Genomic DNA, 26,914 nt, shown 5'->3' with positions numbered 1-26,914 from the left:
TCTACCGCTGCGCCACTGTGTCGCCCATGTTGCTCTATCATAGAACATAGAACAGTACAATACAGGAATGGGCCCATCAGCCCACAATGTTGGCACTGAACATGATGCCAAGACCAACTCTTATCTGCCTGCACATATTCCATAACTATATCCAAAGATACACGCAAAGTGCTGGAGTAACTCTGTGGGTCTATATTCATCTGCCTATCCAAAAGCCTAACAAATGTCACTTTCATACCTGCCGTCATCTGTGTAAAATAAACCTACCCCGCACATCGCCTTTAAACTTTGCCCCTTAAAGGTACGACCGCCAGTATTTGACTTTTCCATCCTGGGAAGAAAAAATTGCTCTGGCTTGTTAACCCTGTCCATACCTCTGATAGACAGACGCAAAGCGCTGGAGTAACTCAGCGGGTCAGGCAGCATCTCTGGAGAAAAAGGATGGGTGACCCTTCTTCAGACCTCTCCTCATCTCATCAAATCCACCAGCACGCTTTGCAATCGGTCTGAGGAAGGGTCTCGACCCGAAATGTCACCCATTGCTGCTCCCCAGAGGTGCTGCTGCCTGTCACGCCGAGTTACCCCAGCATTTTGTGTCTGTCTAATGTCACTTCCTCATGTACGGCTACCATTTCCCATTAATTCCATTTGTGCATCTCAAACGGCTCATGGGTTGAAAATTGTCCCCGCAAGCACTGCCGAAGCATCTCAAGGACCTTCCACGGTGTTTCCAGCGTCAAAGAGACCCTCAAGCGGTTAATAACTCCGTCACCTTGAATACGTACTTTCATTTCAGCCAGCCAGCGATGGGGATCATTTTCTAATCCAGGTGTAAACGTTATTGCCTGCAAAGAAAATTAGATTGCAGTTTTGTTTATTAACAGACGAGATTGTATATGGAAAGAATGATTGTTTAAAAGAAACTATTATCCAGGTGGCAGATTCATACAGTTTATAAATGAAATTAATTAGGTCTATGATTTTCAAGCATGAGCCTTGATTGATTTTCCGCTGGAGCCCTGAAACGCAATGTCTGAGAAGCTCACACACACACACACACACACAGATAGCTTTTCAGAGGTCACCAGTTCTCAACCTCTCGCCAATTCCAGTTGTTCGCATCATTTTTCATCAGCTTTCATTGTTTCGATGCGGGTAAAGAAATGGGATTTGCAAGTCATTTGCTGGCAACTTATTGTTGTGCCGCTGAGTGTCATTTGTGTCTCCGTAGGTGCTCTGCCTTGCTTGCAGCAGCACAGCAGTGAGTACCTGGCCGCCGTGTAGTCAGCGCCACGGACAACATCAAGGTGCTTGGTGGGGAGGTTATAGGGAGGCCGATTGAATCCACGGGCCCTGATGACATTACAAATCATAAAAACATTACCCCGCACATCTCACCGCTTCCGCCAGGCAGCCCTCAGCGCTTCACATGTAATGATCTACTTCTGAAAAGTAATTCTGTCGTTCCGACAGCAGCTATTACATACACAGCAAGATCACACAACCGCAGTGAGTGAATCTGTGGAATTCATTGCCACAGAAGGCTGTGGAGGCCAGGTCAATGGATGTTTTTACGGTAGAGATAGACAGATACGGGTGGGGAGAAGGCAGGAGAATGGGGTTGGGAGAGATAGATCAGCCATGATTGAATGGCGGAGTAGACCTGATGGGGCCGAATGGCCTAATTCTGCTCCTATCACACGAGGTTATGAACAATGAGCTGGAAATTGGCTAAAACAGCAGGCTGGAACTCTTTATGAACAGCAACTAGAATGCCTTGCTGCCTGTAGCTCAGTTAGCATCTTTCTTACACTAGCCAACTAGAAAATTCATCTGAATCATCTGATGAAGGGTCTCGACCCGAAATGTCACCCATTCCTTCTCTCCAGGGATGCTGCCTGTCCCGCTGAGTTACTCCAGCATTTTGTGTCTATCTTAGGAAATTCATCAGATCGACATCACAAAGCGCTGGAATAACTCAACGGGTCAGGCAGCATCTCCGGGAGAGAGAAAGGATGGGTGACGTTTCAGGTCATGACCCTTCTTCAGATAAACATTGAGATTCTTCGGTGTAAACCAGCATCTGCAGTTCCTTCCTACACATAGGAAATTCATCAGATGCACTTCATTTATAGTTTTAGTTTAAGAGATACAGCGTGGACATAGGCCCTTCAGATCACTGAGTCTGCACCGACCAGCGATCACCCATCCATGCTAGTTCTATTGTACACACTAGGGACAAATTACAGAAGCCAATTAACCTACAAACCTGCACGTCTTTGTGATGTGGGAGGAAACCAGAACATCTGGAGAAAACTCATGCGGTCATAGGGAGGACGTACAATTAGCGGGGGGAGGAGTTGACAAATTGGGCGTATAAGGATGGAGTTAAAGCGGAAGAGAGTACAGGAAAAGTTACGAAGGACACCCGAATTAATAGGACGGAAAGTTCAAGAAGAGATAAGAGAGCAAGGTCAGGTGAAATAGGAAACGGTGTGAGAGGGGAGGTGTGAGAGGGGAAGTGTTATATATGAATGCGCGAAGTATAAGAAATAAAGTGGATGAGCTTGAGGCTCAGTTAGAAATTGGTAAGTATGATGTTGTGGGAATTACAGAGACATGGCTGCTAGAGGCCCAGGGCTGGGAACTGAATATTCAGTGGTATACGTCCTATCGAAAAGACAGACAGGTGGGCAGAGAAGATGGGGGGGCTCTGTTGGTAAGGAATGAAATTCAGTCCCGCGAGGGGTGACATAGAATCAGAAGATGTAGAGTAATTGTGGATAGAACTGAGAAATTGTAAGTGTAAAAAGACCCTAATGGGAGTTATCTACAGGCCCCCAAACAGTAGCCTGGAGATAGGGTGCAAGTTGTATCAGGAAGTAAAATTAGCATGTAACAAAGGTAATGCTACGGTGGTTATGGGAGATTTCAACATGCAGGTAGACTGGGAAAATCAGGTTGGTTCTGGACCCCAAGAAAGGGAGTTTGTGGAGTGCCTCCGAGATGGATTCTTAGAGCAGCTTGTACTGGAGCTACCAGGGAGAAGGCAATTCTGGATTTAGTGTTGTGTAATGAACCGGATTTGATAAGGGAGCTTAAGGTAAAGGAACCATTAGGAGGTAGTGACCATAACATTATGAGATTTAACCTGCAATTTGAGAGGGAGAAGGTAAAATCGGAAGTGTCAGTTTGGCAGTTGAACAAAGGGGACTATGTTGGCATGAGGGAGGAGCTGGCCAAAGTTGACTGGAAAGGGACCCTAGCAGGGATGACGGTGGAACAGCAATGGCAGGTATTTCTGGGAATAATGCAGAAGATGCAGGGTCATTTCATTCCATAGAGGAAGAAAGATTCTAATGGGAGTAAGAGGCGACCGTGGCTGACAAGGGAAGTCAAGGACAGTATAAAAGAAGACATATAACATAGCAAAGATGAGCGGGAAGCCAGAGGATTGAGTAACTTTTAAAGATCAACAGAAGGTAACCAAAAAGGGAATATGCGGAGAAAACATGAAGTATGAAGGTAAGCTAGTCGAGAATATAAAGGAGGAAAGTAAAAGCTTCTTTAGGTATGTGAAGAGAAAAAAATTAGTTAAGACAAATGTGGGTCCCTAGAAGAGAGAAACAGGTGAATTCACTAAGGAAGACACAAACAATCTCCAAGATGTACTATGGGACAGAGGACCTAGGGTGACAGAGGAACTGATGGAAATTCACATTCATAAGGAAATTGTGTTGGGTAAACTGATGGGACTGAAGGCTGATAAACCTCCAGGGCCTGATGGTCTGCATCCCAGGGTACTCAAGGAGGTGGCTCTAGAATTTGTGGACGCATTGGTCATTTTCCAATGTTCTATAGATTCTAGATCAGGTCCTGTTGACTGGAGTGTAACTAATGTTATCCCACTTTTCAAGAAAGGAGGGGGAGAGAAAGCAGGGAATTATAGACCAGTTAGCCTGACATTGGTGGTGGGGAAGATGTTGGAGTCGATTATCAAAGATGAAATAGCGGCACATTTGGATAGCAGTAACAGGATCGGTCCAAGTCAGCATGGATTTACGAAGGGGAAATCATGCTTGACTAATAATCTGGATTTTTTTGAGGATGTAACAAGTAAAATGGACAAGGGAGAGCCAGTGGATGTAGTGTGCCTGGACTTTCCGAAAACCTTTGATAAGGTCCCACACAGGAGATTAGTCGGCAAAATTAGAGCACATGGTATTGGGGATAGGGTATTAACATGGACAGAAAATTGGTTGGCAGACAGGAAACAAAGAATAGGGATTAACGGGTCAACTTCAGAATGGTAAGCAGTGGACTAGTGGGGTGCCGCAAGGCTCGGTGCTGGGACCACAGTTATTTACAATATACATTAATGATTTAGATTAGATGATGGGATTAAAAGTAACACTAGCAAATTTGTAGATGACACAAAGCTGGGTGGCAGTGTGAACTGTGAAGAGGATGCTATGAGGATGCAGAGTGACTTGGGTGAATGGGCAGATGCATGGCAGATGCAGTTTAATGTGGATAAATGTGAGGTTATCCACTTCGAACAGGAAGGGAGATTATTATCTGAATGGTGTCAGGTTAGGAAAAAGGGAAGTACAACAAGACCTTGGTGTCCTAGGGGTACGGGGTACTGATTGGGGATGATCAGCCATGATCACATTGAATGGCGGTGCTGGCTCGAAGGGCCGAATGGCCAACTCCTGCACCTATTGTCTATTATTATCTATTATCTATTACATCAGTCACTGAAAGTAAGCATACAGGTACAACAGGCAGTGAAGAAAGCTAATGGCATGTTGTCCTTCATAAAGAGAGGAGTTGAGTATTGGAGCAAAGAGGTCCTTCTGCAGTTGTACAGGGCCCTGGTGAGACCACACCTGGTGCATTGTGTGCAATTTTGGTCTCCAAATTTGAGGAAGTACATTCTTGCTATTGAGGGAGTGCAGCGTAGGTTCACGAGGTTAATTCCCGGGATGATGGGACTGTCATACGATGAAAGAATGGAGCGACTGGACTTGTATTCACTGGAATTTAGAAGAGGGAATCTTATAGAAACATAAAAAATGTTTAAGGGATTGAACACACTAGATGCAGGAAACATGTTCCCGATGTTGGCGGAATCCAGAACCAGGGCTCACAGTTTAAGAATAACGGGTAAGCCATTTAGAACAGAGATGAGGAAAAACTTTTTTACACAGAGAGTTGTTAATTTGTGGAATTCTCTGCCTAAGAAGGCAGTGGAGGCCGATTCACGGGATGCATTCAAACGAGAGTTAGATAGAGCTCTTAGGGCTAGCGGAAGCAAGGGGTATGGGGAGAAGGCAGGAACGGGGTACTGATTATGGATGATCAGCCATGATCATATTGAATGGCGGTGCTGGCTCGAAGGGCTGAGTGGCCTACTCCTGCACCTATTGTCTATGTATCTATGTAAACTCCGTACAGACAGCACCCGTAGTCAGGATCTCTGACCCTGTAAGGCAGTGACTCTACACTGAGCCACTGTGCCACCTCATTATGTCTGAGTTATAACAGTGGCACTAAACATGGCGCGGCCAGTGTCAAGGGAGTTTATTTGTCATAGGAACAGGAACACTTATATTCTTACTTGCTAAAGCTGCACAGGTACACTAGACACAACTGGCAATTGGCAACGCAATTGGACTTTAGAAAAATGTCGAAGCTAGGAACTGCAGATGCTGGTTTATTCCTTGGCGAGCAGCAGGCTGATGGGTGATCTTACAAAGGTGTGTAAAATCATGAGAGGAATAGATAGGGTCTTTTGCCCAGAGTAGGGGAGTCGAGAGCTAGAGGACAGATGTTTAAGATGAGAGAGGAAATATTTACTAAGAATCGGAGGGGCATCTTTTTCCACACAGAGGGTGGTGAGTATATGGAATGAGGTTCAGGAGCAGCTTTCCTCTCAACAGCCACAAGGCCATTAAACACTACAACCTCCAACTAAAATATGAACTACATAGACTTGGGAGGCATTGTTTTTATCTTTGAACTGTTATTGCTTGTACTAAACTTTTATTGCTTGTACTGAACTTTTTTGTTGTTTTTAATGTGTTTACATATCGGTTGTGCTGCTGCAAGTAAGAGTTTCATTGTTCCATTCCCGGACACATGGCAATGAAGCGCTCTTGACTCCTTTGAGCTGCCAGAGGAGGCAGTCACTATAACTTAACTTAAAAGACACTTGGAAAGGTAGATGGATAGGAAAGGTTAAGTGAGATATGGGTCAATGTGGGCAGATGAGTCTAGTATAGTTGTGGAATCTTAGTCGGCATGGGCAAGTTGGTCCAAAGGGCCTGCTTCCATGCCGTATGGCTCAATGAGTCGATCAGGAAATGTCCAGGAAACAGTTTAGCCAAGGAATTAGGGTGAAAAACACCCCACCTATATTTTACATTGCGGCTTTCCCCAATTTAGCTATTTTTTAAATACCCCATTTGGGCAGCAGGATGAAATGCAGCACCCATGTGGTGCACCAAACGGTCATAAGGGTCATAAGGGATAGGAGTAGAATTACGCCATTCGGCCCAACAAGTATACTCCGCCAAAAGAGAGCGGAAATCCAAATACTAGGCCCAAGTACCATGCAATAAGAGGTGACTTAGCGCCCTCTTGTGGAAGGAACTGATCAAAGAACCTCTGCCGGAGATGGACAGGAGGAGAGTCAACAGAATGCAAATTTCACTGCCAGCCGACTTCACACTCTGAGAATCTAAGAGCTGAAAATGTGAATGTATTGAATAAAAACATCAAAATAAAAAATCTATTACTGCAGTCATCACTCACAATAGCGTGCGCGCCGGCTGCAGATGATTTATGGTGCAGCAGCGGAATTGAAAGCTGCTCAGAATAAAATATGCACATTGAGGAACATGCTGTTACAGGAATGAAAGCAGCAAGATTATTTCTATGATCTGCACTTGAGTCAGAATGAGATAAAATAAATGGCCAGAGAGCTCATATAGACAGGATTGAGGAGGAGGGTGAGATGGCTGTTTATCACACTCATGATTCTGTTGGGCAAAACAGTTTTCCTTCTGAAGAAATGAAGCCTTTTTGATACGTATGCCAATGAAAGGAATTTCGATGAAAATGTTCTATGGTTTACAGGGTTGGACTGCGCTGGCTGCCAACTGGCTAGTCCGTGGAGATGTGGCGGCAGGGTGGCCCAGCGGTAGAGTCGCTGCCTCACAGCGCCGGAGACCCGGGTTCCATCCGGACTACGGGTGCTTGTCTGTGCGGAGTTTGCACCTTCTCCCTGTGACCCAGTGGATTTTCTCCAGGTGCTCCTCAACCCATGGAAGGATTTCGAGGGCGCTTCAGAAGATATCGAGAGCTGAAGGTATACCACCAATGGTGAAAAGAGAATAATTAGGAAGGCACAACAGGCCAGAATTGGAGCGGTGCAAAGGTTTTGAAAGGGTTGCTGGCTCGAAGGGCCGAATGGCCTACTCCTGCACCTATTGTCTATTGTCTCTGTACTTCCATGAGTTCGTGTATGACCTTTGGTGGGTTAGAAGTCCCAAATCAAATGAGAAGTGATGAGAGGTCTGTGGGGAATTTCAGAGCGAGATGCATTGTGCTGCATTTGGGCGGCACGGTGGTGCAGCGGTAGAGTTGCTGCCTCACAGCGCCAGAGACCCTGGTTCGATCCTGACTACCGGTGCTGCCTGTACGAAGTTTGTACATTCTCCCCTTGACTGCATGGGTTTTCTCCGGGTGCTCCGGTTTCCTCCCACACTTTTGTGCAGAGGTTTGTAGAAAAATTGGCTTCGGTAAAATTGTCCCTAGCGTGTAGGAAAGTGCTGGCGTACGGGGTGATCGCTGGTCCGCGCCGGACTCGGTGGACCGAGGGTGCCTGTTTCCACTCTGTATCTCTAAAGTCCAAAGTCAAAAGTCAGTCTCCATTCAAGAATCTTCAAACAAAGCCAAAAAGGCACATCTTTGAAAATGAAAGACCAGTAAAAGTGCTCAACATGGGGATGGGTAGAAATAAACAAAATACAAAGGTTTACAGAAAAAGTTTGCGATAATTACTTTAAATTTGTCGCCGGCGTCTCTGGAGAGGAAATCACAAGCAGCCTCAATCTCTTTTCCTACACAACAAAGGATCATCTCTTGCTCCGTCTGCACTTTGGTGACCTGGTCTTTTAGCTGAAACGTCATTTCTTCCAGTTGCCTTGCACACTCTTCACCGTTCACTGCCAGCTTATCCTGTAGAACCGACGCAAAAGACCAACGTTAAAGTTTGTTGCTTCATATAACGTTCAATAGCGCAGTGCAGAAAGACAGCGGAGAGGGACACAAAATGATGGAGCAACTCAGCGGGTCAGGCAGCATCTCTGGAGAAAAGGAACAGATTAGTTTAGTTTAGAGATACAGCGCGGAAGCAGGACCTTCGTCCCGCCGGGTCCGCGCCGACCAGTGATCCCCGCACACTAACACTATCCTACACACACTAGGGACAATTTTTACATTTACCAAGCCAATTAACCGACAAACCTGCACGTCCTTGGAGTGTGGGAGGAAACCGAAGATCTCAGAGAAAACCCATGCAGTTCACGGGGCGAACGTACAAATTCCATACAGACAGGCACCCGTAATCGGGATTGAACCGGGATCTCCAGCGCTGCATTCGCTGTAAGGCAGCAACTCTACCTTTGCGCCACCATGACGTTGCATGTCGGAACACTTCTTCAGACTGAAAGTAGCGGTGGGGATGGTGGGGATGGTGGGGGGGGGGGGGGAGAAATAAACTGGAGGCGACAAAAGGCCAGAACAAATCCTCGCTGGAGAAAAAGAATAGGTGACATTTTAGGTCGGAAACCTTCTTTAAACTGAAACTAGAGGCGGGCAAACAAACTGGATAGGAGAAGAGACCAGGACAAGTCCAGGGGGATTACAATTTGGATTTATATTATGCCTTCTGTGATTTCAACATTCCAATGTACTTCACGTCCATGATAGAAGCTCTTCTGAAGTTTAGTGTTTCCTATGCAGGGAAATGCAGCTAATTTCACACAGCACGATGGGGAAAGTAGGGAAAGATAGACCAGCCATGATTGAATGGCGGAGCAGACTCGATGGGCCGAATGGCCTACTTCTGCTCCTACCACTTATGAATTTAGAATCTTGCAAATGGTAATCCTAGAATCATGGATGGGCGGTCCCTTTTAAGGGCGGCACGGTGGCGCAGCGGTAGAGTTGCTGCCTAACAGCGGCAGAGACCCAGGTTCGATCCTGTCTACTGGTGCCATCTGTAAGGAGTTTGTACTTTCTCCCCGTGACCAGCGTGTGTTTTATCCAAGGAAACTCCAGTTTCCTCCCACACTCCAGTCGTGCATGTTTGTAAGTTAATTGGTTTGGTATAAATGTAGGTTATCTACAGTGTGTGCAGGATAGTGTTAGTGTGCGGAGATCGCTGGTCGGCGTGGACTCGGTGGGCGGAAGGGCCTGTTTCCGCGTTGTATCTCTAAACTAAGCTAATAATTAAAGGATAAGCCTTTCCAGGACGCCAGGATTCTCCTGCTCCACTTTCATGAGGTGCCACAGTATCATTTTTGAGCAACTGAAAAAGCAATAAGATAAACAGCATCTGCAGCACTGTAGTAGACATCAGGATTGCATCGGCCAGTAACTCTCGATTATTTTCTAAAGTCTGCAGAGTCGGGCTTAACCCAATATTCTGCTGACCCTGAGGAAATTGTATTTTAGGGATAACACCAGCACTGACAGTACCATGAAGACAAAATTCAGGGAGGCCATTTTGCTAATCAAACTGCCTCATCCCAAAGGGAGGAGCGCAGAGAGAACAAATAGACTCTCAGGGAAAGGCTGCAGACTGGGCGAGAGCGCGGGGCCACAAAAGGTAATGGTGCCCTCTAAGAGGAAGCTTGCTAATCACATCTAATCAGCCAGGAGGAGGTGTGAATAGAGGACGATGACTGGGAATAGCGGAGAAAGAGAACTTGTTGGGACTGCGAGATACAGATTAAGAATAAGGGGTAAGCCATTTAGAACGGAGACGAGGAAAAACGTATTCACCCAGAGAGTTGTGAATCTGTGGAATTCTCTGCCTCAGAAGGCAGTGGAGGCCGATTCTCTGGATGCTTTCAAGAGAGAGTTAGATAGAGCTCTTAAAGATAGTGGAGTCAAGGGATATGGGGGTGAAGGCAGGAATGGGGTACTGATTGTGGATGATCAGCCATGATCAAATTGAATGGCGGTGCTGGCTCGAAGGGCCGAATGGCCCATTCCTTCTCTCCAGAGATGCTGCCTGTCCCGCTGAGTGACTCTAGCATTTTGTGTCAAACTGCAGTTGTTGAACATTTTTGAACAAGAGAAAATGCTGGGAGTACCTAGCAAGTTAGGCAGCAAATGTGAACAGAGTTAACATCACTGATTGATACCCTTTCGTCAGAATTGCCCAGTTTTGGTGTAAATGGAAAGTTGATCATCTGAGATTGTTGAATTCAGTTTGAGTTTAGTTCATTGTTACGTGTACCGAGGTACAGTGAAAAGCTTTTGTTGCATGCTAACCTGTCATATTTCACTTGGGCAGCCAGTGGTATGAATATTGACTTCTCGAACTTCAAGTAACCCTTCCTTTCCCTCTCTCTCCATCCCTCCCGCATCCTAGTTCTCCAACCAGTCTGACTGTGCTCCTGATTAAATTTTATCTTTGTATGATTCGCTGTCACCTTGCCCTAGCTAACAATGATGTATTCTACAATTTGCTTGAACTTCGTCCCCTTTGATCTCTAGTTTTCACACCTTATCCTTCCATATCTCTGTGGCCCCCTCTCCCCTGGCTCTCAGTCTGAAGAAGGGTCTCAACCCGAAGCATCACCTTTCACCATTCCTTCTCTCCAGAGATGCTGCCTGTCCTGCTGAGTTACTCCAGCATTTTGTGTCTATCTTCAGCGGAAAGAGGTTCACCTGCACCTCCTCCAACCTCATCTATTGCATCCGCTGCTCTAGGTGTCAGTTGCTCTACATCGATGAGACCAAGCGGAGGCTTGGCGATCGCTTCGCCCCGCACCTCCGCTTGGTTCGCATTAACCTACCTGATCTCCCGGTGGCTCAGCACTTCAACTCCCCCTCCCATTCCGAATCTGACCTTTCTGTCCTGGGCCTCCTCCATGGCCAGAGTGAAGACCACTGTAAATTGTAGGAGCAGCACCTCATATTTCGCTTGGGCAGTTTGCACCCCAGCAGTATGAACATTGACTTCTCTAATTTCAGGTAGTCCCTGCTTTCTCCTCCCCTTCTCAGCTCTCCCTCAGCCCACTGTCTCCGCCTCTTCCTTTCTTCTTCTCCCCCCCCCCCACCCTCACATCAGTCTGAAGAAGGGTCTCGACCCGAAACGTTGCCTATTTCCTTTGCTCCATAGATGCTGCCTCACCCGCTGAGTTTCTCCAGCATTTTTGTCTACCAGCGGAAAGACAATTCATGATTACAATCGAACCGTCCACAGTACACAGTTACATGATGAATGGAGTAACGTGAATAGCATTTAGTTCAAGATAAAATTCAATACATAGTCCCGAGGACTACACTGTTTAAATGGAAGGAGAGATGCTGTTTCTCAAATGTACATCGAGCTTCAATCAAACAGTGAACGAGGCCAATGCCACAGCAATTAGAGTAAAATTGAGGTGAAGAATAACAGTGAAAGTAACTGGAAACTCAGTGTCATCCTAGCAGTAAACTATACAAGCAAGGCACTGGTTTACACAAAAAGACACAAAATGCTGGAGGAACTCAGCAGGTCAGACGGTATCACTGGCAGCGTGTTCCATACACTCTCCCATCAGGCAAAAGGTACTGCAGTGTGAAAACGCACACCTCCAGATTCAGGGACAGTTTCTTCCCAGCTATTATCAGGCTACTGAATCATCCCACCACAACTCGAGAGCAGTCCTGCACTACTATCGACCTCTTTTGTGACCCTCGGACTATCCTTGTTCAGGTTTTGCTGGCTTAACTTTGCACTAAACGTTAATACACTGCAAATGGCCCAATTGAAATCATGTATTGTCTTTCTGCTGACTGGATAGCACGCAACAAAAGCTTTTCTCTGTACCAATCAACATGACAATACACATGACAATACACATGACAATAAACTAAACCGAATCTCAGATCCTGGCTTACACAAAAAGACACAAAGTGCTGGAGTAACTCAGCAGGTCAGGCAGCATCTCTGGAGAACATGGATTCTGAGCAGGCTCGGTTTTTCTCTCTCTCTCCATTTACACGAATTAAAATTCTTGGTCGGCATGGACAAGTTTGGCCGAAGGGCCTGTTTTCAAACTGGATGACTCAGTTTCTCCAAAAGATCTTAATTTCAACGTTTTTATCATCAACATTCATAATTACGTGTCTCAGGGAATCATATACCATCTTTATGAAAGTCTTTGCAGTTCTCGTGATTGTCCTGGCCAAATGCAGTCACAATCGATCTTGCCTTCAGCAGTCAATTTCACTATTTGTGTATTGTCATGGTCCCATAACCCTGATTCAAGGTTCTGTATAGTTTAGTTTAGTGACACAGGCTCTTCGGCCCGCCGAGTCTGCGCCGACCCTGCGATCCCCGCACACCAACACTACCCTACACACATTGGGGACAATGTTACATTTATATCAAGCCAATTAACTTACAAACCTGTACGTCTTTGGAGTGTGAGAGGAAGCCGGAGATCTCAGACAAAACCCACGCGGGTCATGGGGAGGGCGTACAAACTCCATACAGACAGCGCCCATAGTCAGGATCGAACTTAGGTCTCTGGCGCTGTGAGGCAACAAGTCTACTGCTGCGCCACCGTGCCACCCTATTCACTGTTGCTGCTACTCACTGGATATGCCATTGATTTTAAATGTGAGTTGAGTGGTAAAGAAGGCGTACGGTTTGCTTGTCTTTATCGGTCGGGGCTTTGAGTATAACTTGCCAGGCTCGATCTTGACCTCACCTCTCCTCCAGTTTTCTCCTTCCCCCCCTACCCTCCATCATAATTAGACTGAAGAACCCGCAACGCCACCTATCCATGTTCTCCAGAGATGTTGCCTGACCCAATGAATTACTCCGGCACCGTGTGTCCCTTTTTTTTGTAAACAAGCTTGTTTCTCCTGAAGTTCAAGCTCTTTGCTGAGTTCCTTCAGAGAAAGACATTACCGGGTGGACAGAGGGAAAGATTCAACCTTGATTAAAAAATATATAATGTTTGTGTTGATTCCTGGGAACTCTTGACTGCTCGAAGTGGGGGTGGAGTGTTGGTGATAGCAATGAGAACCTCGAGTCCATACATCAGAAGGCTGAGCAGTAAAGAGTGGACAGTGGGTTTCGCCCTCCATGCCAATGTCCTGCTCCATCTACAGTCTCAGCAGAAACCTCACAACAAACAGCACTAGAGTCTGTCCCACGGACCACAGAAACAGGACAATTAAGCCTACTACAAATAGAGCCATAAGGGTTAGGCCATTTAGAACGGAGATGAGGAGAAACTTTTTCACTCAGAGAGTTGTGAATCTCTGGAATTCTCTGCCTCAGATGGCAGTGGAGGCCAATTCTCTGGATGCTTTCAAGAGAGAGCTAGGTTGAGCTCTTACAGATAGCGGAGTCAAGGGATATGGGGAGAAGTCAGGCAGCATGGAAACAGGCCCTTCACCCCAACCTGCCCATGCCAACCAAGATGCTCCATCAATGCTACTCCCATCTGCCTGCGTTTGGCCCATATCCCTCTGAACCTTTCCGATCCAGTTTTTTTTTAAAGTCTTTTAATTAACAAGAGGTATTTGTTTAGACACAAAATGTTGGAGTGCCTCTCGAAAGAAGTAATGGGTGACGTTTCGGGTCGAGATCCTTCTAAGTTAGATTTAGCTCTTAGTAGCAATGTAGCACAATTTTGAGATTTTAAAAATCAAGTCTGCAATTTATCCCATCAGATAAAGCATAAAAATAAGTTTAATTTGACACCTAATTCACTTTCATATCTCAAGTATTTAAAAAGTTATGGCCATTTTCATACTCGGAAATGAGCATCTTGTTCCCTATTGATTTTCTATGGATATAACAAAAAAGCTGTGATCGTGTGCAGTCAAAAGCCCATAACTTTCTTAAAAATTAAGAGAACTGAATGAAATTTTCAGTTATCATAGATTGAAGCATTCTGAAACAAATATAAAATAATCTTACTTGGATGACCTGAAATTAAAGCATATAATTAGTTAGTTACCTAATTGTAGCTAATTTCAGACTTCAATTACTAGATCTAAACATCTATCCATTTCTTAATAAATGATTAACATTTTTAAATAGCCTAAATGTCCAAATAATATTCACAAATAATTCACAATAAAACATGATTTTTAAATCTCATTTACATTAATTTATAGGCCAAATGGAAGGAATTCAGTGTTCAATTGCTGTAAATAAATGCCCATTTTAAATCAGCTTTCCAGTGGGTCCCTGTGGAACGCGCTGGTTTAGAACGTTCACATTGCAGTAGATTTGTGCCCCAAATGCCCAGAAAAATACTGCGGGATATAATGGGCCCAAAATGAGCTACTCGCAACTTTAAACTTTGTATAAAGGGATCTTAAGAAGCCCTTTTTAATGTAAAAATATACAGCATACCTTCAGTTATTTGCTTTATGAGACCCTGCGGTTGCTGGTGGTCGCGGGTTTAGAGATTGATTTTTAAACTACTATAACTATTATACGAGGCCTTTAAAACTAATAATAGCTTTTGCGACGGGGTCTTCCAGCGATTTTTCGTTAATAATTAACTAGGCTGAACATCTTCGATTTGAACAGCCTAGAGAAAATCGCGTTTTAAACCCGCCCCCCTCTAAACGGCGCCAAAATCGCGCACACCCGCAGCGACAGATTTTCAGCGACGCTTCAGGTAGGCTTTGCAACATACCTACTCTTAGGGCTAACGGAATCAAGGGATATGGGGAGAAGGCAGGAACGGGGTACTGATTTTGGAAGATCAGCCACGATCACATTGAATGGTGGTGCTGACTCAGGCGGCCGAATGGCCTACCCCTGCAGCTATTTTCCACGTTTCTATATTTCTATGAAATGCCAACCATTTCAATAGACAATAGACAATAGGTGCAGGAGTAGGCCACCTCTCTCTCGAAAATATCCAGCTCTCGCAAACTCTCTCTTGAAAATATCCAGAGGACCGGCCTCCACCGCCCTCTGAAGCAGAGAATTCCACAGACTTACAAACTCACAACTCTCTGTGTGAAAAAGTGTTTCCTCATATCCATTCCAAATGGCTTACCCCTTATTCTTAAACTGTGGCCCGTGGTTCTGGACTCCCCCAACATCGGGAATATGTTTCCTGCCTCTAGCGTGTCCAAACCCTTAATAATCTTATACGTTTCAATAAGATGCCCTCTCATCCTTCTAAATTCCAGAGTATACAAGCCCAGCCATTCTCTCAGCATTTGACAGTCCCACCATCCCGGGAATTGACCTTGTGAACCTACGCTGCACTCCCCCAATAGCAAGAATGTCCTTCTTCTCTCTCCAGAGATGCTGCCTGTCCCACTGAGTTACTCCAGCCGTTTGTGTCTATCTTCGGTGTAAACCAGCATCTGCGGTTCCTTCCTACACGGTGTCTGTTTAGGTACTGAACCGTCATTATTCCCTTCCTCCCACTGCCAGTTCCTAGTGCTCTGTATTATCAGTTTAACATGTGCAACTTTACAGTCAGCTAACTTCACTGTCAACATCTTCAAGGTGTCGGATCTAATGGGACAATGATCACTGGAAGTCGGTGACTAGCTGCGCTATAAAAAAATCACACACTCTCTCAGGTAATACGCACACTGTTTAGTCAGTGGACATAAAACTAAGGAGAGATAAATTGTCCGAGCGATTCCTGGAAACTGAAGCATGGAATCAATGACCCACTTTACAAGTTTAAATCGTCAGCACATACATGACTGTGAAGCAGTCCCCCTCACGGGCTGGCTGATGGATACAAAGAGAGATTTTACTTCGGAGTCACGCGAGTGACTACGTGAAGAACCCGCCAGGGCGCATGCGTGACATATCGCTACACGCATTGCGAAACGACAGGCGGGGTGGAACGACGTTCCCCCGCAGCGGCAAGTTTAAAAGCCGGGACCGACAGGTAAGTAGTTACTCTGCGGTCTTTATTTTTCCCACAGTTTCACAGGTGGGGAAACGATGGACAAATCCAAAAAAGCAACCAGAGCTGCGACAAAGCTGGCGGGGGAGGACCGCGGAGTTGCGGGCAGCCAGCAGCAGCCGGCGGCACAGGAATCACCCATAATGGGATCAGCTGTGCCCGACTTAGCCCCCGCACCGGCCAGATCAACACCGGGGCCGGGCGGGAAGGCAAAAAGAAAATCAAACAGAGCCGTTGACTCTGATGAGTACGACTTTGAGGAGCCGCGAGCGGCCAGCGACCGTGTGCGCTGGAGCCGGATGGAGCGGCTCATGGAGCAAATGCTCCAACGTGACAGACTCCGGGAGATGGAGTCTAGTTACCGTGGGATAACACCCACAGCAGCACCTTACGTAGGGCTGCACAGTGCATCTCCCTCGTTAGAGGGGAGTACTGGGGGTCAATTCTGGGCTGACCCCGAAGAGGGGTTTGCTGAACAGACTACAAGTGTGCAGGGGGTGCAGGAAGGCAAAAATCTACTGGACATGGTGTCCAACTACTTACAGCCGGATCAGACTGGACGGAACCTAGAACAGAAACTAGCTGCCAGCATTGATGTCCTGTCATTTAAACAACTACAGGAACAGGCTGTGATGGACACCACTACCAAATATCTGGCACCAGGAAATTGCGTATCCCTGAATGTTCCAGTCGTGAATAATTGTATTTGGAAACACGTCGGAGCAGCAGTTAGAAGCATGGATGTCAAGCTCCAGAGAATATTAAAACTACTAACAGCAGGGATCACAGCATTCGCTCGCACAGTGGATGGGAAGGAAATGTCACAAGAGCAACAGGATGCACTGGCACTATTCTGCAGTACGCAGTATGAAATCAATAGTGTCAGAAAGAGTGCCATCCGACCTGCCCTAAATCCAAAATTTGCAGGCTTGTGCAAACCTGGAGACACAAAGCCACCAATATTATTATTTGGTGGAAACCTGTCCAAGCAGGTTAAGGAGCTCGATGAGGAGGCAAAAACCCTGGGGCTCATAAAGGCGACAACAAGGACCTCCCACAGCCACAGACAGCACCCTTATGCACCCACCAGCAGAACAGGAGTAGCTGGTGAAAGCTGAAAGGCCGGGCGTACAGGACAGCGGTCTTTTTTAGGTCATGGCCCAGACCGGCCTTCGTGGAAAATGCGCAAACCCCAAACTCAAACCCAAACCCGGACACGGCGCCTCAACCTCCTCGAAGACCACACAGGAAGAAGTAAACCTTCCACTGTTAACCATGGAGGTAGGTGGGTCTGGTCCCTTACAAATTATAGGAAGTGTGGATAATACACATATCGGTGTGAGATTACACTTCTTTTGGGAGGCATGGAGTGCATTGACAACAGACACTTATATCCTAAACAGTATCCAGGGATATACCATTGGATTTGTGCACAAACATAGCCCCCCAGTTCAGCATGTACCGAACCGAACGTTCGTACTTTCACAAAAAGAAAAATTAGAAGCACATGCTGAACTGGTGAGACTTCACGCAAAGGGGGTAATTGAAAAGACCCAACACGTTTCTCTGGAATTTGTGTCTAATATCTTTACCAAAAACAAAAAAGATGGTGGTTGTCGCATCATCATAGATTTGACCAACTTGAATACATATGTGCAATATATTCATTTCAAAATGGAAACATTTGTTACTGCCAAACAATTGCTTTCCGAGGGCTACTTCATGGCTAGCATCGACTTAAAAGATGCTTACTATTCAGAGCCTATACGGACTGACCACAGACGTTATTTAAAATTCAACTGGATGGGGCAGGCTGGCAGTACAGAGCTCTACCAAATGGATAAACATCAGCCCCCAGGCTGTTTACTAAAATTTTGAAACCAGCCCTAGCGTTTCTTCGGAAACAAAAACATATGATCATGGCCTATCTAGATGACATATTGATTGTGGGCAAAACTTTGGAATTAGCCAAACTAGCTGTATCAGCCACCAAACAATTGTTTGAGAAACTGGGGTTTATCATCCATCCAGTTAAATCTAAACTAACGCCTTCCACCATAATGGATTATTTGGGGTTCACTATTGACTCAGTTCACATGTCGGTGACTTTACCAAAGGACAAGGCTACAGTCTTAACTGAGGCCTGCAACAACCTCATTGACATCAGTGAACCATCTATCAGATTGGTAGCAAGGGTGATTGGCAAAATAGTGGCTGCTTTTCCGGCCACACAATTTGGACCTTTGTATTATCAAAATTTACAAAGGTCAAAAATACAAGCACTCAAAATTAATGCTGGTCATTTCGACAGACCAATGAAGCTACCAATCAAAGCAATTATGGAATTAAAATGGTGGAGGGATAACATTCGGCATTGTTCCAGCCCTATTATTATCAGCAACCCCTCAGTGGTGCTACAAACTGATGCCAGTGCGCTTGGTTGGGGTGCAACCGATTCCATCTCCAGTTGTGGAGGTAGATGGAATGCACAGGAGGCATCATTACTACATACACTTGGCATAAACTACCTGGAAATGTTGGGTGCGTTCTATGGCCTAAAGTCATACTGTTCTGGAATATATCACCAGCATGTTAGACTACAGATTGACAATACCACCGTGGTGGCATATATTAACCATATGGGTGGAATCAAATCGACATCATGTGACAATCTGGCTAATACAATTTGGCAATGGTGTATCCAGAGAAATATTTGGATATCAGCTACTTACCTACCAGGTAACCTAAATTCAGTGGCAGACACCAGGTCATGCAAATTCAATGAAAACATCGAATGGATGTTGGATATAAATGTATTTGCTGAAATTGTAGCACGGTATGGAACACCAGATTTCGATCTATTTGCATCTAGACTCAATCACCAGTTACCAAACTATGTTTCTTGGGAACCAGACCCTGGGGCATCAGCGATTGATGCTTTTTCGCTGCATTGGGGGAAATTGTTTTTCTATGCATTCCCTCCTTTCTGCCTCATCAGTCGGGTATTACGCAAAATACAACAAGACTCGGCGTCTGGTATTTTGGTAGTGCCCGATTGGCCTACTCAACCATGGTTCCCTGTGATACTCGACATGGTCTTAGAACCATGTATCACCATCCTGAAAAGACCAGATTTGTTGGTTCATCCTGTAACTGGGGAAAGCCATCCGTGTCATAAAACGACAAACTTATTAATTTGTAGAGTCTAAAGAAACCTCTACTGGAACTGGGACTGACGGACCGAACATTGAACATTATCTCAGCGGCTCACAGGCAGTCCACTGAAAAACAATATCTGGTATACATCAGGAAATGGGAGATATATTGTCACAGAAACAACATCACTTACAGCTCGATGAACATAACGTCTGTTCTGGAATTCCTGGCAGGCCTCCATTATGATGAGGGGCTCAGTTACAGTGCCATTAACTGCGCCAGAAGTGCCCTTTCAGCATATCTATGGCGAGGATCAGAGCGTCATTCTGTTGGGACTCACCCCCTGGTAACCAAACTTATGAGGGGAATTTTTAATATCAATCCCCCAAGAACCAGGTACTCTCAAATATGGGATGTGAGTATTGTCCTAACGTTACTAAGGAACTGGTCTCCAGCAACAGCTCTATCCCTGCAAAAGCTGACGCATAATACAGTCATGCTGATGGCTTTGGTCACAGCACAAAGGGTACAGTCTTTACATAAGTTAAGGCTGGACAATATGACTTCTTCAACAAAAAATATAACTTTTCATATTCACGAATTAGTCAAACAGAACAGACCAGGATCATCAGGCCTCAAAATATAATTTAGGGCCTACCCTATAGATGATCGTCTCTGTAATATAAGACATTTATTGTTATATATGGAGAACACCAAAAACATCAGAGGCAATGAGATGGCACTACTAATCAGCCACAAGCAACCCCACAAGAAAGTGTCGGTTCAAACTATTTCCAGATGGCTGAAACAGGTTTTAACAACAGCTGGGGTGGATACTAACATATTCAAATCACATTCCACCAGAGCTGCAGCTACATCGGCAGCTATGGAGTTGGACGTACCGATGGACCAAATCCTGGAGACAGCAGGATGGTCAAGGGAAAAAATGTTCCAACAATTCTACCATAAACCAGTGGTTAAACCTGTAACTTTTGCAGAATCAATTTTAAGTTCTGTAATATGATTTTCACCCCTTAAAATAGGGGCTATAATTTGTTGTTAATAAATTTATCATGGATTTTCAATATCAGATTCATGTTTAAACATGTTAACACAATTCCTCCCTTAGTCAATTAAGGCAGATGTGATGCATGGACTCGTTTCCACGGCATGAAATCACAGAGCTTTGAAATCTTCACGTAGTCACTCACGTGACTCCGAAGTAAAATAGTAAGATTAAACGAGAACTTACCAGTTCGAAGTTTGATCATTATTTTATGAGGAGTAACGTTGAGGGATTACGTGCCCTCCGCTCCCACCCTTGATCATAAAGTTCAACTGGTATCCTCTTCTCTAATCTTACTATGTTCAGTCATTTACTGTTATCTGTGATTTCACACCGCTGCTTTGAAGAATGACACGCATGCGCCCTGGCGGGTTCTTCACATAATCCCTCAACGTTACTCCTCATAAAATAATGATCAAACTTCGAACTGGTAAGTTCTCGTTTAATCTTACTATTAAACATCCAATGAAGAATCATAGATTCAAGAGTCAAGAGTCAAATCAAGAGAGTTTTATTGTCATGTGTCCCAGATAGGACAATGAAATTCTTGCTTGCTGCAGCACAACAGAATATGTAAATATAATACAGAACAGGAGATAAAAGTTCAGTGTGTCTATATACCATAGACCATATATAGACACAATAAACAGATAAAGTGCAATAGACTGTTATTGTTCAGCACTTGTTGATGTCGTGTTTAATTCCAGATTTCAAGCTCCTGTACCTTCTTCCCGATGGTAACGGAGAGATGAGTGTGTGGCCATGATGGTCCCTTTTTGAGGCAGCGACTGCGATGGATCCCGTCGATGGTGGGGAGGTCAGAGCCGATGAAGGACTGTTTAGATTGGAGATACAGCATGGAAGCAGGCCCTTCAGCCCACCGAGTCCGTTCCAACACAGTGATCCCCGCACTCTAGCACTATCCTACACACCGGGGACAATTTACAATTTCATCAAAGCCAATTAACCTACAAACCTGGGCGCCTTTGCAGTGTGGGAGGAAACCAGAGCACCCGGAGAAAACCCACACAGGTCACGGGGAGAATGTGCAAACTCGGCACGGACAGCACCTGTAGTCGGGATCTAACCGGGTCTATGGCTCTGCAAGGCAGCAACTCTTTTGCTGCGCCACGGTGTTATACAACACGGTTCAGACCCTTTCAGACCTATTCGTTCATGCTGACCAAGATGTCCATTTTACACTAATCCCATTTGGCTGCGTTTGATCCATATCCCTCTAAAACATTCTGATCCCATTTCCATCTTTACCCTCTCACCTTAAGCCTGCGTGCTCTAGTTTTAGACTCGCCTGCACTAGAAAAAAATTATCTATGCCCAACATAATTTTATAAAGGTCACCACTCCTTTACTACAGGGAAACAGTCCCAGCCTTTCCAACCTTTCCTTGTAACTCAAACCCTCCAGTCCAGGCAACGTTTATGTGAATGTTTCTGCACCTTTTCTCGTTTAATCAGGTCCTTCCTGTAGTTCCGTGGATTGTCACCTTGTCGTTGTGGAGAAGCTTGTGTGGACCTGAGATCCTGAGAGCGATGCCGTCTGGAGCCATGCTCCTGGTAGGGCCACCCATGGCGGTAAGGTCGAGGGGGAGGTCTCTGACAAAGAGCAACCCAAGCAAGACCTCAACGGTGGAACAGGCTGAGGACGATGGCTGACTTTAGTGGAGCGTCACAACGGCTGGGAAAGCGGATGAAGGCTGCAGCAGAAAAGGGTCTCCGGTCGTCTTGGACTCCATGCCACTGGATCCTGACCCAGATCTGTAAATTCCGTGTGGTGGCTGTCTGTGCACCAGTCTCCCCACGTTAAACAAAGTCACGCACAGGCGTCCTCAGGTGAGGACAGTCATACTCGTTTTGAGTGACCGCTGATGATGATGAGTGTTTAAGAAGGAACTGCAAATGCTGGAAAAATCGAAGGTAGACAAAAATGCTGGAGAAACTCAGCGGGGGAGACAGCATCTATGGAGCGAAGGAATAGGTGACGTTTCGGGTCGAGACCCTTCTTCAGACTGATCATGTCTGATGATGATGATGTAGTTCGAGATCAGAACTTCACACAAAACCTCAAGAGCAACTGACCAATGATTTATACAAGTGCAACATGATATCCCAACTCCAAGACTCAAAGCAGACCATACACCTTCACAACCTTCTACTGGAGTCGACACCTTCTGGGAATTATATACCTAGGTCTGGAGAGTTTTGAGAGCTATGATCACATGTAGGTAAATTGGACTGAGCCAGTGTGACAACTCGGTTAGCGCGAACAAGTGGGCCGAAGGGCCTGGTTCCATGCTGTACAGCTCTATGTTTCTGTTGCCGTGTCTATGTCTGCAGTATGTATCAGGAGAAAGGAGGGGTTAAAAGGACTTTGATTATCCTCGATTAGTTACGGGTGTCAGGGGGTTATGGGGAGAAGGTAGTAGAATGGGCTTGAGGGGGAAAGATAGATCCGCCGCGATTGAATGGCGGAGTAGACTTGATGGGCCGAGTGGCCTCATTCTGCTCCCAGAACCTATGAAGGTGGGCAGGGAGCAGAATAGAGTGGGTGGCAAGAGGAAAGAGCAAGAAGAGGAAAAAGGGCAAACATGTGGAGAGAGAGAGTGGGAGGGGAGAGAGGAAACTGGAGTGGGGAGACGAGAATGTGTGTTTTGTGTTGTGGTTAGATAGGGGAGTAGGAGGCCCCATAACAGAAGCGTCCACATCGCGGGGCTGGAAACTGGAAGTATCCTGAGCTAATTCTGCCACCATCATCAGCTATTGCAACAAGTGACGGCTCCCGCCGATTGTCGCCGGAAGCTTGCGTCCTTTTCAGGACAGACGATGACAGCGATGTCAACATTTGAAACATGGAAGATGGACACGAAAGAAGAAGGGGAGAAGGAGTGGAAGGAAAGGTAGCTTAAGATGGTGAGGGAAGGTGGTATGAATCAGACTGGGAGGAGATCTAATGTGAGGAGAGGAGAGGAGAGGAGCTGTGTTTCTAATCGATAGTTTTTTTTTTTTTAACTATCGATTAACATTTCACTCTTGAATGATTAGCATTCATGTGCATCCTCTGGTGTTGATCTGGCTTCATATGACAATTATATTCTCAATGCCCACAACCCTTCAGGCTCGCGAACCTGATCTTTCATCTATCAATGTGAAATAGCTCGGCTTAAGCCGCCAGTGATGACTGTTATCACTTTGTCATTGATTTCCATCTCCTCTCCTACTGCGTGAATTCCCGTTATCGCAAGTGCGCGCGTCGTCCTATAATGCCGCTGTTTGCTTCCCTCAATGTTTACTTCAAACATTATACGAACATCTACAGAAATGTGTGCTGCTTTGGAGTGCCCGACCATGTCCGATTTCAGACTTCACGTGCATTTGATTAATTCTCCGCACAGCCTCGCCAAGCAGAAATTGCAGCCAATTATTTCAATTTACACAATGTTCTGCCAGCGCTCCAGACCATTGTGCTCGCACAGGTTTTCAAATTGCTGCTTTGTACCCTACTCACCGATTCTTCTCAAGTGAGTACTTTGCATCTGTCTGCGAGAAGGAAGGATGAAGCTGTCAGAGTGCAAGAGGGGGGAGCAGAGATATCAGACGAGATATAGATATAGATAAAGGTGGTGCTAAAACAGATCAGCTTCACTCGAGTCAAGGGTCAAGATGTTGAAATGTCAAATGTACCGACAACAGAACGATGAAATTCACACTCACAGCAGCATAAAAGGCCTGTAAATACACCATGCACAGGTAACAGATAATAAACGGAACAGGGTGGCACGGTGGCGCAGCGGTAGAGTTGCTGCCCCACAGTGCCAAAGACCCGGGCTCCATCCTGACTACGGGTCTGTGGATTTTCTCTGGTTGCTCCGGTTTCCTCCCACAGCACCCTGGCCACACTCTCATTTCACTCCTGCCATTGGGAAGAAGGTAAAGGAGCCTGAAAACTAACATCCAGGTTCAGGAGCAGCTTCTTCCGCCTTAAGCTATCAGGCTATTAAACCCTACAACCTCAAAATAAGTTCTGAACTATATAGACTTGGGGGCATTGTTTTTGTCTTTATGCTATTGTCTGTGTGTGTATATGTACGTATGTGTACATGTATATATGTATGTATATATGTGTGTGTGTGTGTGTGCGTATATATACAGTGGCTTGCAAAAGTATTCATACCCCTTGAACTTTTCCACATTTTGTCACGTTACAACCACAAACGTAAATGTATTTTATTGGGATTTTATGTGATAGACCAACACAAAGTGGTGCATAATTGTGAAGTGGAAGGAAAATGATACATGGTTTTCAAATTTTTTTACAAATCAAAAACTGAAAAGTGTGGCGTGCAAAAGTATTCAGCCCCCTGAGTCAATACTTTGTAGAACCACCTTTCGCTGCAATTACAGCTGCAAGTCTTTTGGGGTATGTCTCTACCAGCTTTGCACATCTAGAGACCGAATATTTTGCCCATTCTTCTTTGCAAAATAGCTCAACCTCAGTCAGATTGGATGGAGAGCGTCTGTGAACAGCAATTTTCACGTCTTGTCAGAGATTCTCAATTGGATTTAGGTCTGGACTTTGACTGGGCCATTCTAACACATGAATATGCTTTGATCTAAACCATTCCATACAACCATTCTGGCTGTATGTTTAGGATCGTTGTCCTGTTGGAAGGTGAACCTCCGCCCCGGTCACTTTTGCAGACTCTAACAGGTTTTCTTCCAAGATTGCCCTGTATTTGGCTCCATCCATCTTCCCATCAACTCTGACCAGCTTCCCTGTCCCTGCTGAAGAAAAGCATCCCCACAGCATGATGCTGCCACCATGTTCCACAGTGGGGATGGTGTGTTCAGGGTGATGTGCAGTGTTAGTTTTCCGCCACACATAGCGTTTTGCATTTAGGCCAAAAACTTCAATTTTGGTCTCATCTGACCAGAGCACCTTCCTCCACATGTTTGCTGTGTCCCCCACATGGCTTGTGGCAAACTGCAAACGGGACTTCTTATGGCTTTTTTTCAACAATGGCTTTCTTCTTGCCACTCTTCCATAAAGGCCCGATTTGTGGAGTGCACGACTAATAGTTGTCCTGTGGACAGATTCTCCCACCTGAGCTGTGGATCTCTGCAGCTCCTCCAGAGTTACCATGGGCCTCTTGGCTGCTTCTCTGATCAATGCTCTCCTTGCCTGGCCTGTCAGTTTGGGTGGACGGCCATGTCCTGGTAGGTTTGCAATTGTGCCATACTCTTTCCATTTTCGGATGATGGATTGAACAGTGCTCCGTGAAATGTTCCAAGCTTGGGGTATTTTTTTTATAACCTAACCCTGCTTTAAACTTCTCCACAAATTTATCCCTGACCTGTCTGGTGTGTTCCTTGGGCTTCATGATGTTGTTTGTTCATTAATGTTCTCTAACAAACCTCTGAGGCCTTCACAGAACAGCTGTATTTATACTGAGATTAGATTACACACAAGTGGACTCTATTTACTAATTAGGTGACTTCTGAAGGTAATTGGTTGCACTGGATTTTATTTAGGGGTATCAGAGTAAAGGGGGCTGAATACTTTTGCACGCCACACTTTTCAGTTTTTTATTTGTAAAAAAATTTGAAAACCATGTATCATTTTCCTTCCACTTCACAATTATGCACCACTTTGTGTTGGTCTATCACATAAAATCCCAATAAAATACATTTACGTTTGTGGTTGTAATGTGACAAAATGTGGAAAAGTTCAAGGGGTATGAATACTTTTGCAAGCCACTGTATATATATGTATATACATGTACACATCCGTACATGTCTATATATATGTATGTGTGTGTGTATATATATACATGCACACATATATACGTGTGTGTGTGTATAAGTGTACAGTATATATATGTGCATGTGAGTGTATGTGTAAGTGTATATTATGCGCACACATATATATATTATATGCCCAGTACATCATCGGCTCTGACCTCCCCACCATCGAAGGGATCTATCGCAGTCGCTGCCTCAAAAAGGCAGCCAGCAACATCAAAGACCCACACCATCCTGGCCACACACTCATCTCTCCGTTGCCATCGGGAAGAAGGTACAGGAGCTTGAAATCTGGAACATCCAGGTTCTTCCCCACAGCCATCAGGCTATTAAACACGACATCAAACAAGCTCTGAACAATAACAGTCTATCGCACTTTATCTGTTTATTTATTGTGTACATATATGATCAATGGTATGTAGACACACTGAACTTTTATCTCCTGTTCTGCATTATATTTACATATTCGGTGGTGCTGCAGCAAGCAAGAATTTCATTGTCCTATCTGGGACACATGACAATAAACTCTCTTGACTTGACTCTTGACTATATGTACACACATATACACATATATACTATGTTTATGTATCTGTTGTGCTGCTACATTAAGAATTTCATTATTACTTTTCTGGACATATGACAATAAAACACTTGACTCTCGATTCTCGATTCTT

At 45.1% G+C, this 26,914-nt stretch overlaps 1 protein-coding gene across 5 annotated transcripts in view; it reads right to left on the bottom strand.

The window, feature by feature from the left end:
• Window positions 1-26,914, bottom strand: part of cep128 (centrosomal protein 128) — a 401,773-nt gene that overhangs the window by 218,141 nt on the left and 156,718 nt on the right. For all 5 annotated transcript variants that reach the window (XM_033027567.1, XM_033027570.1, XM_033027569.1 and 2 more), the window contains exons 15-16: window positions 8,071-8,247; window positions 786-845 (exon numbers count right to left, since the gene is read on the bottom strand). In XM_033027567.1, the coding sequence (XP_032883458.1) occupies window positions 786-845; window positions 8,071-8,247 (237 nt within the window). The remainder of the gene's footprint in view (window positions 1-785; window positions 846-8,070; window positions 8,248-26,914) is intronic.

Source organism: Amblyraja radiata, chromosome 9 (genome assembly GCF_010909765.2).
Source record: "Amblyraja radiata isolate CabotCenter1 chromosome 9, sAmbRad1.1.pri, whole genome shotgun sequence".
NCBI lineage: Eukaryota > Metazoa > Chordata > Chondrichthyes > Rajiformes > Rajidae > Amblyraja > Amblyraja radiata.
This window is presented reverse-complemented; position numbering and strand designations above follow the sequence as displayed.